Source organism: Acinonyx jubatus, chromosome B1, assembly GCF_027475565.1.
Source record: "Acinonyx jubatus isolate Ajub_Pintada_27869175 chromosome B1, VMU_Ajub_asm_v1.0, whole genome shotgun sequence".
NCBI lineage: Eukaryota > Metazoa > Chordata > Mammalia > Carnivora > Felidae > Acinonyx > Acinonyx jubatus.
Window position 1 is genome coordinate 114,257,936 of NC_069382.1, and position 19,032 is coordinate 114,276,967.

At 40.8% G+C, this 19,032-nt stretch overlaps 2 protein-coding genes across 7 annotated transcripts in view; one reads left to right on the forward strand and one right to left on the reverse strand.

Annotated features, from left to right (window-relative positions):
* The window catches only part of TBCK (TBC1 domain containing kinase), a 404,858-nt gene that overhangs the window by 280,150 nt on the left and 105,676 nt on the right, over positions 1 to 19,032 (forward strand). The window lies entirely within an intron of this gene.
* Positions 1,388 to 19,032, reverse strand: part of NPNT (nephronectin) — an 82,304-nt gene continuing 64,659 nt past the window's right edge. For 4 of the 6 annotated variants that reach the window (XM_027061903.2, XM_027061907.2, XM_027061898.2 and 1 more), the window contains 4 exons: positions 14,857 to 14,943; positions 14,285 to 14,383; positions 5,645 to 5,901; positions 3,437 to 4,278 (listed from right to left, as the gene is read on the reverse strand). In XM_027061903.2, the coding sequence (XP_026917704.1) occupies positions 4,168 to 4,278; positions 5,645 to 5,901; positions 14,285 to 14,383; positions 14,857 to 14,943 (554 nt within the window). In that variant the 3' untranslated portion in view covers positions 3,437 to 4,167. Of the gene's footprint in view, positions 4,279 to 5,644; positions 5,902 to 14,284; positions 14,384 to 14,856; positions 14,944 to 19,032 lie in introns of all 6 variants that reach the window. The other 2 variants (XM_027061925.2, XM_027061916.2) reach the window with 2 other exon arrangements.

Here is a 19,032-nt window from a genome sequence, read left to right on the forward strand (position 1 = left end):
TAGTTTACAGTGTAATAGTTTTGGGTGTACAATTTAGTGATTCAGTGTTTCCATACATCACCCAGTGCTCATCACAAGTGCCCTCCTTAATCCCCATCACCTATTTCATCCATCCCCCCCCCACCTCCTCTTTTCTCCCCCCATGGTTTTTCTTAAATTCCACCTATGACTAAAATCATATGGTATTTGTCTTTCTCTGATTTATTTCACTTAGCATCATACAGTCTAGCTCCATCCATGTCATTGCAAGTACCAAGAGTTCATTCTTTTATGGCTGAATAATATTCCATTGTATATACATACCACATTTTCATCCACTCATTTGTCTAGAAACATTTGGGCTCTTTCCATAATTTGGCTATTGTTGATAATGCTGCTATAAATATTAGGGTGTATGTATCCCTTCAAGTTAGTACTTTTGTATTCTTTGGGTAAATAACCTAGTAGTGCAATTGCTGGATCATAGGGTAGTTCTATTTTTAACTTTCTGAGGAAGCTCCATACTGTTTTCCAGAGCGGCTGCACCATTTTGCATTCCCACCAATAGTTTCAGAGGGTTCCCTCTTCTCCACATCCTCGTCTAGCGCTGGATCTTTTGTATACTAATTGCTCTTTAAGTTTATTTTGAGAGAGACAGAGAGCAAGCGAGCACGAACAGGGGAGGGGCAGAGAGAGGGAGATCGAGAATCCCAAGCAGGCTCTGTGTTGTCTGTGCAGAGCCTGACCTGGGGCTTGATCCCACAGACTAGGAGATCAAGACCTGAGCTGAAATCAAGAGCCAGACGCTTTAACTGACTGAGCCACCCGGGCACCCCTGCTAGTGGCTCTTTTAAACGCCAGATTTTCCTCTTTGTCCTGCAACAGGGGCATTTGTTGAGGGGCCCCCAGGACTATCCCTCATTACAGTTTGCAGTGCCAGGATGGGGGTTCATTACCTTGTCAGGAAAACTTTTAATTCTGAATGATGTCCTTAGTTTTGTTTCCTTATAGTTGTTTTCTCCATCAGGAAAGGTTATTGGAATACGAGTAAACTACCATAAACTAACAAAACCAACACTAGTAAAAAAAAAAAAAAAAGGCTTTTCACTTCTAATTCCTATATATTGATATATTCTAGTTTATCCTACCTTCCTATAAAAGGACTTGAGGCTAATGTTGAAGTGAGATACAAGGGAATGTAACTAAAGCAATTTGCTAAGGTATGACGTGCCCTGTGCGTGCTGATAAAGAGGGTCTCCTGTTCCATAGCCTAGAAAGCATCCCGATGTGGGTCACTTCCAAGCAGTAAGAGGGGTTCTACGATAGATGGCCTTCGTGAAACCTCAGACTGCTCCAGTATTCTCCCGACTAAAAACAAAACAAAACTCAAACAATAACAGACAATAGGTATCATTAACAGTGCTTTTATTTACAAAGAATTATTTTTATTTGGCTGTTTGGAAAACCACTAACATTTTTCACTTTAGAAAACATTAAATAATAAACAAGATGTTATACAGTACTTTGGATAACTTCTGTCAGTTTAGTGCAATCCATTATTGGCACCTAAAAGTGACATTTTCAATTATTTCCCCCTTTCCTCTTCACTTGTGCAGTTAAATGACCACAAAGGAAATGAATCATTAAAAATGGATCTAAAGCCATACCATCTGGCCCCTATTCAAAGGCTCACAGATTTACATCCCTGCTCCCATCCTGCCTTCACCAAGTGAAATGACTAAAGATACTCTGTTGGTAATTTTTTTTTTTTGGAAAAATAGGTGAATTTGTGGAACTTGGGAGATTCCCATTGACAAATGAAACTGAATTATAGCGGCTGGGTGAAGCAAGGATCCTGAAACTGGTGTTGAGCATAGCATAGCACTATCAGTGGCCAATTTGTCACATACATTGCAGAGAGAATGCACCAGATTAAAAAAAAAACAAAACAAAAAACAACTCTCTAGCCTCTGTTCCTTGCTATGGTCTCTTTAAAAACCTGAACTATCATCCACTGAACAGGTGAAAGGGTTATACTTTTACCAAAAAAAGAAATGAACCCTACCACATTAGGACATCATTGAGATAGGGAAAAAAAAAACAAAACCAAAACCAAAAACAAAAAACAATATTCTTAAAAGAGTATGATGGACAGATATTTTACTGTTTTAATCCTGTTAGGTTTGCCATAAAGGGAGAGATCTTTCAGTGAGCTCCCCATTTGATGGGTTTTTCCCCCTTTTGATTCTCCTCCATTAGGAGGCTAAGAGGTAAATGCCTAAATTAGACCTTGGCCTCATCCGAATGACTAAGTTCCGAAGATTTTCATTACCTAGTAATAGGATCAAAACAGCTTTTGGAAGGTTCTGTAATCTGTCACTCTATCTTGATGTAAGAACATCTTTAACCATCTTAAATAAACACATTTTTATCTATTTTTAAACCTTCGAAGAGGGTGAGGGAGAAAGAGAAAAGAGAGGGAGAGAAAGAAGAGAGACAGGGAGAGGGAGAGAAATAATAGAGGGAGAGGGAGAGAAAGAGGAGAGGGAGAGAGATTAACTTTTTTTTTTTTAAACAAAGGATTCTAATTTAACAATTGTCCCTGCCAGGAAATGCCCCCTCACACTCCAGTCTAGGCCTGTTTCCTCTTGTTCTATTCTTAGCGCATATGGAGAACAGCTGGTCACCATCCTCTCTGTACCAACCATTCATACACTTGAAAACCAGCAATGGTTTGCCCCTCAGTCTTCTCTTCTCCATGCTGGATAATCCCAGTTCCTTTAATTTTTCATCATAGATCTTTTTTTCCAACCCTTTAATCATCTTTGTGATTCCTGGCAAAAACAGCAGAGAATATTTTGATTACTTAATCAGGAATGAAGTAAAAGCCTCAGGACTAAGTTGCCTTTTAAAAGTTAGGTATTTTTTTCATATATAGGTAAAATCGGCAGGGAGGAAATGTGGTTGGGGGGGGGGTTCCCAGATTTTATTGCTCTAATGTGTGCATGAGTCCCATTCCAACACATCAATGCGTCCAGGCACAGGACCTGCTCCCTGACCCATTCTGACAAGACGGCACATACATTAGGAGCTAGACCTGCCTACATGTATGCGGATCTAAAACAGTATGAAAACCTGTCCCAACGGAGCTTCCCCCACACTTCCCCTCACCCTTCCATAAACAGGATCTTTTCTCTGAAACAACCAGAACTTTTACAACATGTTTTACTGATTACCAAAGAGAGCCATGTTATTATGGTAAAAACTGTTGGTTTTAAAGTATACCCTGGATCAGTGAGAGTTTTATATGTAAACTTCAGCCTCTTGTCCACATGAATGGTTCGCTATCCTGTATCGTGATCAAACTCAAGGCCATGAAAAAATTCATCCCTCCACTACCACACCTGACATCTCTTCCAATTTTCTCTTGCTGCCAAAATAAGGTCATGGAACTGGATGACATTTCACTGGGTATTTTTTAATTCAAGAGCTCGCAAGCTGCCTTTTCCCTTGCAACTAGAGTCTGTATATATTAGGAACACGTAACTACTTAGTATCAATAGCACATTTACACGAAACACAATACTACTAACGAGGGATTACGTGTCCATTCTACGTCATGTCTTTAAAAGAAAAATACAGATAACGAGAATAAATGCATCTTGATAAGTTACACACCCTTCTTTTATAAAGTGAATGGCAGTAAAAGTCAGAGTTCAGGTCAGGCCAGAGCTAAGAAGCCAAGGGGAGAAACCAATTTCACAAGCACATTGTACAACATCTCTTAGGGGAAGTCAATACTACTCATGGTACAACACTGAACAGATAACAGAATGGCCATTTGCACAGATTTCCTTTGAAAACTTCTCCCATGGTTTGCTACTAGGAACACCTGTAACCAGAAGGAACGATGGCACAGGTCACATGCCAGGGCCCTTCCCAAAAAAGACACAGGATGGAAAGCAACACCGAAAGCTGGCTTGGATGTGTCTACAGGTGCCCCCTATATTCCAAGGAGGGTGTCACTATTCACTGGAATTGCACAAAAGCAGGCCAGCAAGGTGTGGGTCACCCACCAGACTTTCTCTTGACCCACTGACCCATTCTTCTCCTAGGCCTGATAAGAGGGAGGAGAGGACAGGAGGTGAAGATTGGAAAAAGAAAAGAGCCACAGGGGGGAGTTCATTGCTAGTTCGGGAGTTGCTCGCGTTCTTCAGAGCAGTGGCCTTTTCTCAGGCTCACATCATCCAATCCAATCTCCCCAGTGTGGCCACGCCTTTTTTCACCTCTGAAGATGACCTAGGGAGAGAATGCACACACCAGTCAAGCCTCCTCTGCCCCTTCCCAAAGCCCATTCGTTTCACAAAATAAAGGCAAACGTTCCCCCAAAACCAAACAGTAAACTTACTCGACGGAAGGAAAGACTAGAACATAGCCAGGGTCACCTGAGGCTTGCCTTTTGGTAGAAACTGAAATCATGACTAAACTGTTAATCAGACACATGTTACTCTTTAAAAAGCCATTCTGAATGACAGACTACTTCAGTTTAGGAATGTTTATGAAGCGGACACTTTGTGAAAGATTACCAAGGACCGAAGTAAATGAGACAGATATAAAGATGTAGAAATAAGAGCCAAAACTCTGGAAGATCATAATCATGCTGCCTATCGTGGATGTTTGCTATTTCCTCCTTGAGTTAGGCTGACTTTGTTGGCCTAAAATGGACTCAGACCAAACACCACACTGAAATCACAGTGTTGTTTTACCTACATAAAGAACAAAAACTTTCTTGTATTTTACCTTCTGTAGATCATCCTTGCTTTTTTAAAAACAGAAACCTTCCTGTGCTGGGATTTGAAATGCCTTTTTTTTTCCAGACAATGTTACACTTTTTTTCAAAGAGTACAATAAATCTAAGACTGATAAAAGCTTATATAAATGGAGTCTATCCCTTTTAACATAGTTTCTCGAAACTATATCTGTGGTCACCTAAGCATAATCTCCTAATAGCAAGGTTTATCAATAGGAGCATAAAGATGCTCCTCCAAAAACATTATTTCGGCGGGATGCTATAGTGCATCTTATTGCCACCTATGACTTGATTACTTAAGATAAAACTTACATACTCAATCAAAGCTTTTCCCACATCCTCTCCTGAATAGGACTTCCCAAGCATATTGTTCTGGGTTCCCACCCAAGGCTGTTTAACTATGATCTCTGAGGCAAAAGGGAAAAAAAAAAAAAAGACTTTAAAAAAATACTTCAAAAAAGAAAAAAGAAACACTTTAGGGTAACTCTGAAAAATAAAGGAGTTGAAGAAAAAGGAAAAGCAGCAACAGTTAAGCTCACCCCCTCTGCCCTTTCAAGTTGCTGTTAACTTTTTTTTTTCCTTTTCGATTCCTGAATTTTCTTCACTAAAAATAGGGGGATTTTCACCAAGGCTGGGGGGAGAGTGGCAGTGATCAGAGGTTGCAACGAAGAACATAAGCAGCAGCAAAAGGGATTAAAGGAAGAGGCAATGAATGAACGGAGCTCTCATACCCAGAAACACAAAGCTTTGTGCCTGAATTAATGAAGAGAACAAGGCTTCTTCAGATTCAGATCCTACAGTTCTCCTCTGAAAGGAAAACTTCCCAGGCTCTGCCTCCTTCGAGGTTCTACTTACGCTCTTGACGTCAGCCCCTCGCAAGGTGATCTGTGTGTGCCTCCAGCCACGGCCACCATTTCTTCCCCACAGGGCTGCTCCGTGGGCACCGTGTTTTCTCACAAACACCTGGAGCGTGCCGGAGTGCAGCCCAGTCACCTTGTGCCTGAACGACAGGCACAGGTCCCCTGAATGCATGAGGTGGCCGAGAGGTAGCACCAAGCGAGCGGCCTTTCCCCCTGGGCCTTTGGCTCCCGAGACTGTCAGATATTGTCCACCTGGAATGGGAAAAGCAGGGCTGTGTGTGTATGTGCCGACATCCCTTTCTAGCACAGACAGCATGGATGGCGAAACTTAAGTAAGATTTACTTTGCAGAAACTGCAAACTGGGATAGTCCCTTGTACAGAATTCCACATTTGCGGGGGTGGGGAGGAGGATCTTATTTCTATGCCTACTTTAAATTCTATGGTTTGTGTTTACAGAAAATACTTGGCTCCTGGAGAGTACAAATTATGGCAAGGACACGATAGATAATTAGTAATCCTAACACCATGAATATTTCCTGCTGAGTATGAGCAGACATACACGGGAAGACACAAGTTCCCCATCTCCTGATCCTCACCAGCGTCTGATTATGTTGTCAAGCTGGCTGGCTGGCTGACTCTAAATTGTCAGGGAGAATTTTCTATGTGGATAATTAACCTCCAGGCAGCAGAGCAGACGGTGATCTAAAGGGGCACTGGATCTGTTTATTCTCTCTTCTCTCCACTTTTTTTTTTTTTAATCTCTAAAGCAAGAAGGGTCCTTTGCAAAGGTCAGTTTTGCTGTTTTTCTTACATGGGAGTACGTCTAATCAATCCCAGGAAGAGGCAGAGGTGTTCTGGAAACCTCTACATCTTCCTGGAGCATCAATTTTTTTTGTAGGTAAGTAGCTTAAGACATGTTTATATCAAAGCAAATCTGTAACATGATACATAATATATAGAATGTTTATTACATTCACATGTACACAAATTAATAAACACTTTCAATTTGGACAAATCAGTCTGATGATGTCCTCAGATCCCTAGGGCTACAGAGTTTGCTTCCCCCTATTGTTAGAGTAACCACAATAGCGGGGGGCGGGTAGTTTAAGGAGCAGTGAAGTGGGGGGATGTTGCTTCCCAAGAGAGGGAAAGTTGCAAGTAGTATTTGGAAACAGTCCATATACAAGTGACATCCCCCCACCAGCTGTTTTATTACAGCCAACTGAAAAACAACCCTGTGTTTCAGCACTGATTTGTCCGTAAGAAATATGTGGTTGGAATGCTGACCACATGTACCTGTTTTGGTAGAGACACTATTTATTTCTCAGTTAAAAGATAAACCATCCTTTCTTATGCTTAATCTGTGTAAGACAAGATTATTTGGGGGATGTCCTATTCTTCAAGTGACTGCTCTACTAAGTTCCCTCTGAGCATTCAAAGGACCAAACAGGCGACTAGCATATACTTCCCGGTGCCAGGCTCTTTAAAGGGAACACCTTCAGCCCTGCTAACTGGTCTCTGAAGTGAACATGAATTTGGCTTGTTGTGCACCTGCAGAAACTAAGGCTTGGAGAGGTGAGGGCACCCAAGGGGTCGTCTAGCCAGTGAGGGGCAGGGAAACACTGCGCTCAGAACTGCCTGGCCTCCTATGCAACGCCTGCTGCTCTCAGACTGAAATCCCTGGTTTACGGGTTTCTGTCCCCCAGCAGACCATGAACTCGTTGATGTCAGGACCAACCTTTCCTCCAAACCACCCCATTTTACATTCCTGCCACATGGTAGGGCTTTGAGGTCATGTGTTGAATAAATGATATTCCAAGAACACAGCAAAAACCTGAGGGGAAATAGGTCCTTGAGGCATGTACTTGACTCAGCGAACACACACATATTTCTTTTCCTCCTGTCCCTGTGCCTTGCCAAATTAATCCAAACAATATTTGGGGCCAAAACATTTAGCTGGGGCTTACATGTCTCCCCGTAAGTCAGCTTTGAATCATCACAGGTATTTGGGTTAAGACTAAGATATAAGGTTATTACAGTTAACCTGCAAGTTTTAAGAAAACAAGGATTACCTTAAGACCCTGTGGAATGTTCGCTAATATCTCTATGCCAGACACTGCAGGCAAACCACGACATCCTGACGAGAGTCAACTAGTCCTTTTGCACAGGTATTTAAAGCTACAGCGTAAATCACGGTGAGCGAGGCCACCACTGCTCTTCCTCTATAGAGTTGCTCTGGGGAACCAGGTTTTTGTTTTACGTTAAAGGATTATTTCCCTTTTTAAAAGGAAATGTTACCAGGGTGCGGTGGTAGCTAAGGGAAAAATGGATCTCGTGCTTCAAACAAGTTACCTATTAGATAAAAATTTTACTTCTGATTCCAAAATACTGGTTTAACTATAAAACTATATTAGGCACTTTCATGGTTTCAGTTTAAAGCATTATAGTATCAAAAGTGTTTTTTGTTTTTTTTTTTTTTTGAGAAACAATAAATGCTGCAGAACTTGCCAGAAAGTTAGGCAATAAAATTTGAATGTACTTATTTGTAACTCCACACTGGTTTGTGCCTTTACAACTTCAATTTACAAAGACAACAACATAATGTCCATTACCTTACCTATTAATTGTGTGGCCAAAAGAAAATGAGGGGAAGTTTGGCAGTTTTACTTCTACATCATGGCCTTGCTGAGAAACCAGCCCAGCTAGACAACTAAGATCATTACAGTTTGCTGGGATTTACCTCTCAAATACAAAGGGCTTAATTTTTTGTTTTTAAAAAAAAAATTTAACGTTTATTATTGAGAGAGACACAGAGCGTGAGCAGGGGAGGGGTAGAGAGAGGGGGAGACACAGAATCTGAAGTAGGCTCCAGGCTCTGAGCTGTCAGCACAGAGCCCCATGCAGGGCTCGAACTCACGAATGGTGAGATCGTGACCTGAGCCAAAGTCAGACACTTAACTGACTGAGCCACCCAGGCACTCCAATTTTTTGTTTTTTAAACAGAAGTAATACAGTAATGCCCACTGTAGGAAAAACAGAAGTACAAAAGCATAGAGAAAATTTAAATAAGCCATGATCCCAAAAGCCAGAGATAATTACTAACATTTTAACTTCTGAACATTGTCCTATGGAGATATAGGAATGCTAATGCACATGAGTATAAACATTTTCCCAGTGTGGTAACTTCCTTTTTTTCATGAAATATATTAGCCATTTTTCTATGTCAACAAATAGACATTTTTCATAGCTCCAAGCATGCCATTAATAATTTAGCCAGTTTCTTCGTGAAGAACATTTAAGTTTCAAATTTTTATTTGAAAGTTTTTTTTTTGTAATTTCAAGTTTTTATTTAAATTCTAGTTAGTTAACATACAGTATTAGTTTCAGGAGTAGACTTTAGTGATTCATCACTTACACCCGTGCTCATCATAGCAAACGCCCTCCAAATTTTTACTTTTAAGATGAAAATAGCATAAAACAGTAAGATGAGCAAAAAAAAAAAATCTGAAAAACATAAAAAGAACCAAGTTCCCTTTTTATCTAAAGAGGTTTACAAATCAAACATGCACAAAATAAAGGGCATCATAGAAAAAAAATTACTTAAATCCTGTGAAAAGTTGACCATCTTTTCCTATAAGAGAAAGTCAAATTAAAAGGGGAGGCCTTGTCACATTTAAATTTGGCAAGGATAAAAATAATTTAGGGGCAGCTGGGTGGCTCAGTCAGGTAAGTGTCCCGCTCTTGATTTTTGGCTCAGGTTGTGATCTCACGGTTTGTGGGATCAAGAGCCCCATCGGGATTCACACTGACAGTGTGGGGGCCTTAGAATTCTCTCTAACCCCCTCTCTCTGCCCCTCCCCTGCATGCACGTGCTCTCAACCTTAAAAAAAAATAGTTGGGTAAGATCTATTGGGAATGGTTCTTAAATATTATTGGCAGAAGCATAAATTGCTACAACTCTTATGAAGGGCAATTTTGAGAACTTATCAAAATTCAAAATGCTAATTCCCTGTGACCTAGCCATTCCAATTTAGGAATTTATCCTACAGATATATTCAAGCGTATATGAAATGATACATGGACAATCTTCACTGGAGCACTGTTCTGCTGAAATGTGCCTCAGTGGATGGCTGGTTAAATACAGTGTGGTACATCAAAGAAGGAATGGAGTTAACAGCCATAAATAAGAATAAGGGTGTTCTGTTTACAGGACAATCTTCAACAACAATAGCTAATACTGTTTTATTGGTAACTGTGGGCCAGGCACTGCTTTAAATATTTTACATATGTTTAATAGATATTACCATCTCCACTTAAATAACTTGCTCCAAGTCAAAGCTAGTGAGTAGTGGCACTGGGTTTCAGCCCAAGCCTTTGGGCTTCAAAGTCCATGTGCCTCTAAACTCTTCAAAGACAGTATCTTCTGGGGTACCTGAGTGGCTCAGTCAGTTAAGCATTGGACTTTGGCTCAGGTCTTAAGCTCACAGTATGAGTTCAAGCCCTACCTCGGGCTCTCTGCTGCCAGAACTGAGCCCTACTTTGGATCCTCTGTCTCCCCCTCTCTTTGCCCCTCCCGGCTCATGCGTACTCACTGGCTGTCTCAAAAATAAGACATTAAAAAAACGAAAGGACAGTATCTTCAAATGACAAAAGCAAGATGCTGTTGTGTAGAAAAAGATCCCTCTGGAAAGATAAGCAAGAAACTAGTTAGTTGCATCTGGAGAGGGTAACTGGGAGCCAGGGCTGGGAGAGGGAGCTTGTATTTTCACTGTTGATTTGTTTTTCCATGTTTATGTATTTCAAAATAATATTTAATGCTGCAACAGACACGCTTGCATGTACATGCTGGCTTACTTGCTATATATTTAAGTGAGTAGTGATCAGTAGTAGAGCATTGAGTCAGCTTCCTTTAACCCTGATCCCCAGAGATTGGGGTTTCAGGAAAAGCCCCCACCCCCATCCTGGGGTCAAGCCTTGACATTTACAGAAGGGTGTGTCTTCAGGGCCACAGCCACATGCCTGCAGCACATCACATCAGTCAGCAGCACAATCTTCTCTGTCCCTTAGAGGCATGTATTAATTCCACTATCTCACAATTAGGTTGAAGACTGAATGTAATAAACAAAACCTAATGAGCACCAAGAAGAAGAGCCAGCAAATGAATTTACTTTGCAGCTGTTTCTCAAAGTTGTAAGTGTGTTTTAATTGAGGGTTTTCTTAGAGATATTAGCATATGAGAATATCTGCAGATCTGGATCTTGCATAAGAAATGCACATTAAAATCAGTCGTAACTGTGGAAATCCAAATATATATTCCTTTACAAATGGCATAATCTAGATAGAAGCAAGTAAACAATAAGCTTGGTAATTAGGCAATACAAAGGAATCATTTATTAAATTGGTTATAGTCTGCTCTGGTCTTAGCTTGTGATACACACACACTCACACCCCTGAACTTCCTAGAAGAAAAATAGGCATTTTTCATACTAAGCTTTAATAGTATTTCCATCAGTATTTGGTTAGATTTTCCCAACATATTCTAAAAAGTTTGTCTGCAATTCCACCATGACATATGCCACGCATTGCTGTCCCTTCTTTCACTCTGCCACCCTTTGGTCTTCCATCCACTTTCCAAGCCAGAGCCCTGCTGCTCAGTAATCTCTTTGGGATGACCTGGGGGCATTCGAATCTGAGTCAGAGGCTCTTGGAGGCTGTGTATGAGGTTTTCTAATTCAACCCTTACCCACTGCTCAAAACAACCTCTTGCTGTATGTCACCCAAACACCCCCACCAGGGGAGACCTCCCTATTTCCATGTCATTCTGTTCTTTTTAGACAGCTCTGTTGATTGCAAAGTTCCGAGAGTGAACCAAAACTGATCTTCTGACTTCTCATCCCCTTGTTGTTGGTCAAGTATTTGAAAAGCAGTCTTGCTCCATCACTTCTTCCCCAAGCTAAACATTTTGGTTCTTCACTTGTTTCCCATAGGCTTCAAGCTACCTTTCCATCTAGGTCATTTTCTTATGAGTGACCTACAATTATCTCTATTCTTTTCAGATGAGAAAAAACCCACCAAAGTGGATTTTCCACTCTGGAAAAAATATCCTATGTCTATGGAAATGACAGTGATGACACAGATTCCATTCAAAAAGGCTTTCACCTCTCTTATTTGAGTAACTTCCCTGTGCATCCTAGCTATCAACAGAAGGGAGGAGGGAAGGGACAAAAGCAGAGAAGGAACATGTTTTACCTGCTGGCCCCTTACATGAGCCAGTCTGAGCTGGACTGGAGATGAGGGCCTGAGAAGCTCCCCCTGATTGTCCTGAAGTTACCTGCAGCTCGTTATAATACTAAGATTTCTTCCTAGGGGCAGTTTTATGCCATCTTTTGAATATACGATGTATGCACCCGCATGCCTACATGCTAGGTGTGCACACTTGAACCAAAAAATGCCTATGCAAGCCTCCTGCCCCTTCCCCCTAATACACTGAATGAAAGCTTCCTGTACTAACCCCACGGGGAGACAGTGCCTTGAGAGCTAGCTCCCTGTCTCCTTCCTTGGAACAATAAAAAGTTCCTAATTTTCAACATTTCCTCAAGTTTTCAGTCTGACCCCTAGAATCTGTTTACACTAAGGCACTTCCTCCTGTTCCCACACGTGTGTAGTTGGTTTCTAGACCATGAGCCATACCTTGCACTCACTCTCCATATATTTCACCCTTTTAAATATCGCCTATTGATCTAATGTTTTAGAGCTAATTTTTTTCAGCACACACTGCCACTTTCTCCTTGGGCTCTGAGTCATTCTACTCCGTTTGGCTGGTATGCCTTCAATATGCAAGTTCAAGATCCAATTCATCCAAATTGGTAAAACCTGGAACAACCCCAGAAGCTCATCCTCCAGGGGCCAGAATCAATCATCAAGAGCTACCCAGTCACCCAAACAGCCATCACTTCCTTTCAGTTTGTTCTGTTCTGTCATAGCCAAATGGCCATTCCAAACGTTTTTGTCTACCATTCTAATTTCCAATCCTCTCTCTCAGAGGGCAAGTGGAATTTGGGGCACAACAAATTTAAACATCAACATAGGTAATGACTAATAAAAAGTGTTTAAATACTATGCTTTAGAACCAATTTAGTATTTTAATTCTGAAAATCAAGTATTCTACATAGATTTTCTACATAGGATGCCTACATGGAAGTATAATGAATTCTTCTGAGTTTAGCATGAATTATTCTCACAATGTACCTTACTTGAAAGAGTTACTCGTTACGGCCATGAACGGTGTGTACCAGCCTGTCACACATGACTGCTAAAGCTCCCTCATCCTGTAGCAAACTACTTCAGGTCAGTGGTCAGTCAAACCTACAGTCCTGACATCTGCTGATCATAGACAGTGCACCTGCCGGAGAAGGCTGAGGCCACGGGAGGTACAGGGACACCTGGAGGGGAAGTCCCTTGTTTAGCTTTGTGGCCTGAGGAAATGTATACCACCTCTGGGCCTCAGGATCTCCTTTGTGAAACAGGACAATATTACCTGCTTCACAGGATAAGAGTAGATTAAACGGAACCAATGAGATGATGAATGAGTCAGGACTACAGTAGATATTAAATACATGGTTTCTCTCTTATTCACAGATATTTGTGACATTAATAATAACGTCATGCCCTGGGGTGCCTGGGTGGCTCAGTCGGTTGAGCATCCGACTCTTGGTTTCGGCTCAGGTCATGATCTAGAGGTTTGTGGGATCTGGCCCCATGCGGGACTCTGTGCTAACAGCAAGGAGCCTGCTTGGGATTCTCTCTCTGCCCCCTCCCCTGCTCTTATTCCAACTCTCTCAAAAATAAACAAACAGATAACATCTTGCTCAGAGTCACCTTAAATGAGAAGAGTGTTTGCGGGAGGCAGGCGGGTGGGGGTCACTAAAATTTATTTTGTAGCTAAGAGAAATCTAAAAACCCATTTAAGCGTATTGAATATTCATATTTTAAAAGCTTACTTCAAATTTTCATTTAAAAAAATCTGTTATATTGCTACTGTAGAGCTACTCAGGCACCCCAGGAAGCAGGCAATTTAAAAGTCTTAATTTTCCAAGCAGCTATGTCTAACTCAACCTTTCTAATAACATTCTCTTGTGGAATAAATGGTAGTAATTTGTAATTCAGCATCTAAAGTAGACTGAAACTTTTTCCAGAGAAATATTCACAACTTCACAGAAATTTCCAGTGTCTCTTTCTGCAATGTGTCAAATCTTTAAAAAGACCTAATTGAGAAAATAACTAGGGACTACCACCATGGCTGATGTACCATGATATTACTTCTTTCATGCTCGGGAATGGGGCACTATAAATAACTTGAAAATTGTATGTTAGAATGAGTCTAAATGTTTTACTTACCAACCTCTGTGAGGGAAATTAGCTGGCCTTTTAGTGAACTACTTGTCTTCCCATAATATTATTCTAGTTTATTGCTAACAAGTTTAGTTCACTTAAAAAAATGGAATATGAAATGCAAAACGAGATCTTTCTTTACCGAATAAAGAGGGTAAACACAGAGGCATGTTACAGTGTTCTTGACTGTCAGAACTAGGACCCTCAGAGAGGATCAAACTGCTCTATATTAACTGGTTTTACCTGCTGGATCTCTAACTGGTTCCCAGTGCAAGTCACTGTCTTTTTCTCTGATCCATCCACAAAGCCCATGGTCGAAATTACAACTGTGTATCAGAACACCTATGAGAAAATGACCAGAAAGATGAGTAGACTGCAAACCCAATGACTAACAATAAAAACAAATTTGTTCTCTGTCTGTACACATGTTCTCTTCTAGCCACATAGAACTACCCCACCAGATATCAAAGATCACACGAATCCTGACTTAGAACAATTGTGCCCGTGTGTTCAGCTGTAAGAATAGAACACGCCAATGTTGCCAAATTATGACCTTGTTACATCATCAGTTACAAAACATGATTTCCTCCTCACAATTGAAGTGCAGCTTTAATATTTTTTTTAAAAGAAGATAATGATGATACATCATGATTTTCACTTAACAATTGTGGAACCGCAAAGGAGACCGAGTTGTAAAAAATAAAGTATGTTTTTCCCAGACATAACTAAATAATCTACAATTTAAAAGCCATATTCATGAAATGGAAGGAGACACTAAAATGTCATTGTAACACTACAAAAACGTAAGTATCTACCTGGATCATCCTTCGCTTCATCGTCTGCACTGACTCCTCTTTCAATTTCAAATATTTCAAACAAGTCATTTGAAGGCTGCCGTGGAACTACAAGAGAGAGAAGTTTGGTTTGGTTTGAGGAGGTATTGATAAAGGGCCATGCCTTTAATCACAGCATAGGGGGAGAAGACCCAGGCGTTTCATTCATCCGAAGAATCCAAAATATTTAATTAAAACTATTACATGTCACGTTAAGATTCACGCGGTCTGTTCTCCAGGCACTTCTACTATAACACTTATCGGAGTACAATTTTTGAAAATGTTTTTCAAGTGTTTCTAAAAGTCAACGTAAAAAAATTAAAAAGCCTGTGCCTGAACAATACATTTTAAAAGAGCTACCCGTTTCTGGCAAAATATTCACCTCTGTAAAATTCTAGAATTTGTTTCTATGAAAAGATACATTATGAACTCTTAATTAAGGCTGTTTTTTAGTGGAAACTGCCTGCAACTGCAGCGAATGGTTTGATTTTCTAGCCACAGCATCAACTCGTCTCCAGTGAATGCTGCCCGCGGCTGAACTCCATCCACAATTCTTACCATCTCTAGGTTCCCCGGCTCCTTAAAGATCAGATCCCAACTCCCTGGGGAAGGATTCACAACTCACCCCCTAAAACACACATCACTGTCCAAACACACCATTCGTTTTCATATCTCTGACTCCATCCCCAGCTTGGGATCCTCTTGTTCCTACTAGTTGACCTGCCAAACTTCCCCCTCTTCCTGCAAAGACCCAATGCAAACATCCCTGTCTGGGTAAAAACGTTCATGCCTCAGGAGAATCAAATTCTTTCCTTTTGTACCCCGCAAAGACTCGTGTTCGCATCTCTATTACAACCTTCCATAGAGAACTGTAGTTCTTCACATACATGCACGTCTGTCCCTCTAGGTTCTGAGGTCCAGGATGGCATCAATCACGTCCTAATCATATGGCATTTCCAGGGCGTGACCTGGAGACAGGCCCTCAATAAGTGTTTACTGAATGAATGTGAAAATCTTATCAGAGACTCACATTTTGTCAACCCTTTTCCTCAAGTGAACCAACTGGGCCAGAGCTGAAGAATCCATTTTTAAAAAACGGAGTCATTTAAAGCATTAGTTATTATTCAATATACATTTGTCCCCCATATGCCAAGAACCATGGTAGCCAAGGGGACAGGCAATAGGGTGAACAAGACCGACAAGGACCTGGCCCTCAGGGAGACTGCATTCCAGCTAGACAGGCCAACATTAAACATGTAGCTAAATCCACACTGCAATTCTAAATTCTGATGAGGGCTGCAAAGGAAAACCACCAGAAGATGTCATGAAGCGTAACTGGGGTGGGGGTGGAGGGGGTATGTGGGAATGTTGGTGGAGGGGAATTCCTGGCCAAAGACCAGGGCATACTCCCTTTTCTACGCCAGAACTTAGATTCATTAACTATATTTTTATAAGGCAGGGAGTAAAAGATGTAGAACACCAAGGAACAGACATTAGTCAGAAGGGTTCTTTTTCAGCAATGTTCCTATTATTTTTAGCAAGAATTTTTTTAATTAAGTAACAATCCCATAATATTCACACTGATGGTTTTTATTTTGCTTACTGCTTTTCAAGTTTTTCCCTTTTTGTTTCAAAAGTCCAAACACCGGATACCCATCTCCTCTCCACACACACACTCACATATACCCAGCCTGAAAGGGATGGGAGAGAAGCCAGTCCATAGACCAGCTCTAGGTATATAACCTGATCGCAGGTGCCCTGGGCTGAGGTAACTGGCTATCCTCTTAAGTTTTTTTTTTTAAACACTTATTTTTGAGAGAGTGAGACAGTGCGTGAGTCGGAGAGGGGCAGAGAGAGGGGAGACACAGAATCCAAAGCAGAGATCATGACCTGAGCTGAAGTCAGACACTCAACCGACGCTCCTGCTCCTTCTCCCCTCTCTGTCTCTCTCTCCCCTACGAGCCACCCTCTTTCATAGCCAAAGGACTAACAGCAACAATATCCATTTTATAGCTTTCCTTTCCTCCTTTGGGCCTCTAAGAGGGAGATTGCCTCTTATTTACTAGAAATATTATAAAGTTGTAAGCAAGTATGCTTCATTTCTCATTATATAGAGAAAGTGTAAAAAATTCTATAGAACAATCATTTTTTGTCTCTTGTTGTAACGTACACAACTCATCTCTGGACTGGAATAGCTCAAATCTTCTAATACCGTATTATGGGACTGCTTTGTGGCTGCTTGTCAGCCCCCTTTTCTTCCTAGATGAAGGACACTCAAATGGTAAATAGAGTCTTGGTGTAGAGGGGGAGGCTGGTACAAAGGTTTCCTGGCACAAGGGGCCTATTTTTTGTTGTTCTTAGAAGCTTCTTTATTACATGTGATCTTAAAACTGTAATACATATATTACAACATGGGGATAACTTCTAGTCACTGATATAACACCTGTCATAGGAAGCTTGCAATTAGCTTTCTTATAATATAGATGTTTCTAAGTGAATTCGTCAATTCATTCTTTTTTTTTTTTTTTTGAGTGTGTGTGTGTGTGTGTGTGTGTGTGTGTGTGTGTTTTACTCTGTTGATTGTTTTATTGATGATAGTCTTTGGATCAGGTACTCAATTCCCTCCATCACTTCATTCTTTATAGGATGGGTGTCACTGCATTCAATGCAGTTTGCCCTAGATAAAACTGTTCTCCATGGCACTTGCAAGGTGTGTTCTTAGAAACCTCTGTATTGATAGGGCGCCTGGTTAAACATCTGACTTTTGACTCTTGATTTCGGCTCAGATCATGATCTCACAGTTCATGGGTTCTAGCCCTGTACTGGGTCCTGTGCTGACAGCATGAAGCCTCCTTGGGATGGATTCTCTCTCTCTCTCTCTCTCTCTCTCTCTCTCTTTCTCTGTTCCTCCCCTACTTGCTCGCTCTCTCTCAAAAATAAACCTTAAAAAAAAAGAAACCTCTGTATTACAAATGTACTTAAACCCCTCATGCTTAATTAGTGGGTATCACTTCCATCCCTGATATAACACCGTGTGAACACAGCTTGCAAATATCTTTCTTAAAAATATATTAGAAGTGTTCTTAAATGATTTAATGCATGCATTAAATAATGAGGGTTACTTCCACTCTCAATAATAAACTGGTCATAAAGAGAGATCAAGGGGTTCCTCTCTAAGGAAGCACCATTTACACCAAGAAGGAAAGAATACGGAAACTTCCAAGCAAAAAGCAAAGTGGTGGTGTGGGGGAAGAAGGAGTGTTTCAGACAGCAGTTACAAAGAAGGCACTCAGAATATCCAGAGAAAGGAGTTCATGGTGTCTGGAGGATGCTGAGAAGTGGGGGAATGTGACTTGGGATGAGGTTGAGGAGAAAGGAAGGGAGGAGATCACGCGTTTGGATGGTTCATTAATGTTCCATTAATGCCAGATGTCTCATTAATAAATAGTTCTTGGAAACCAAGTGCCAAAAACAGTAACTTCAGCAGGTGACCAAGCACACCTTCAGTGCAGGTCACTGGGAAACAGTCCATGGAATTCAGAGACCTAAACGCTCTGCGGCTATTAGTTCTCACAATTGTGTGTGCTCTTCTCTGTAACTCTGCCAAATTGTTAAACTATTTCTCCTTCCTGACACATACACATATGGATTGCTCAGAATCAAGTGTCAAGAGAAGGTTCACTACCCTGCTACCTGGTATTTTACACTTTGTGACAACACTAGGTGAAATAAGTTGTGGGACAAAATCACTCAAGCAGTATGATCTTAACTATGTACAAGAAAAAACAAGCAAACAAAAAACAGACTAGAAAATAAGAGAGACAAAACACGCCCTCCCAAGCACATATGGCCAATTAATTTACAATGAAAGAAGCCAAGAATATACAGTGGACAAATGGCAGTCTCTTCAAAAACATGGTATTGGGCAAACTGGATGGCCACAAGTAAGAGAATGAAACTGGATCCCTATTTTACATTATACACAAAAATGAACTCAACATGGATTAAAGACTTGAATGTAAGATCTGCAACCATAAAACTCCTAGAAGAAAATACAGGCAGTAGGTACCTTGGCACTGGTCTTGGGAGTGATTTTTTTTTTTTTTTTTTTTTTGGATCTGACTCCAAAAGCAAAAATAAGCAAGCAGGACGATATCA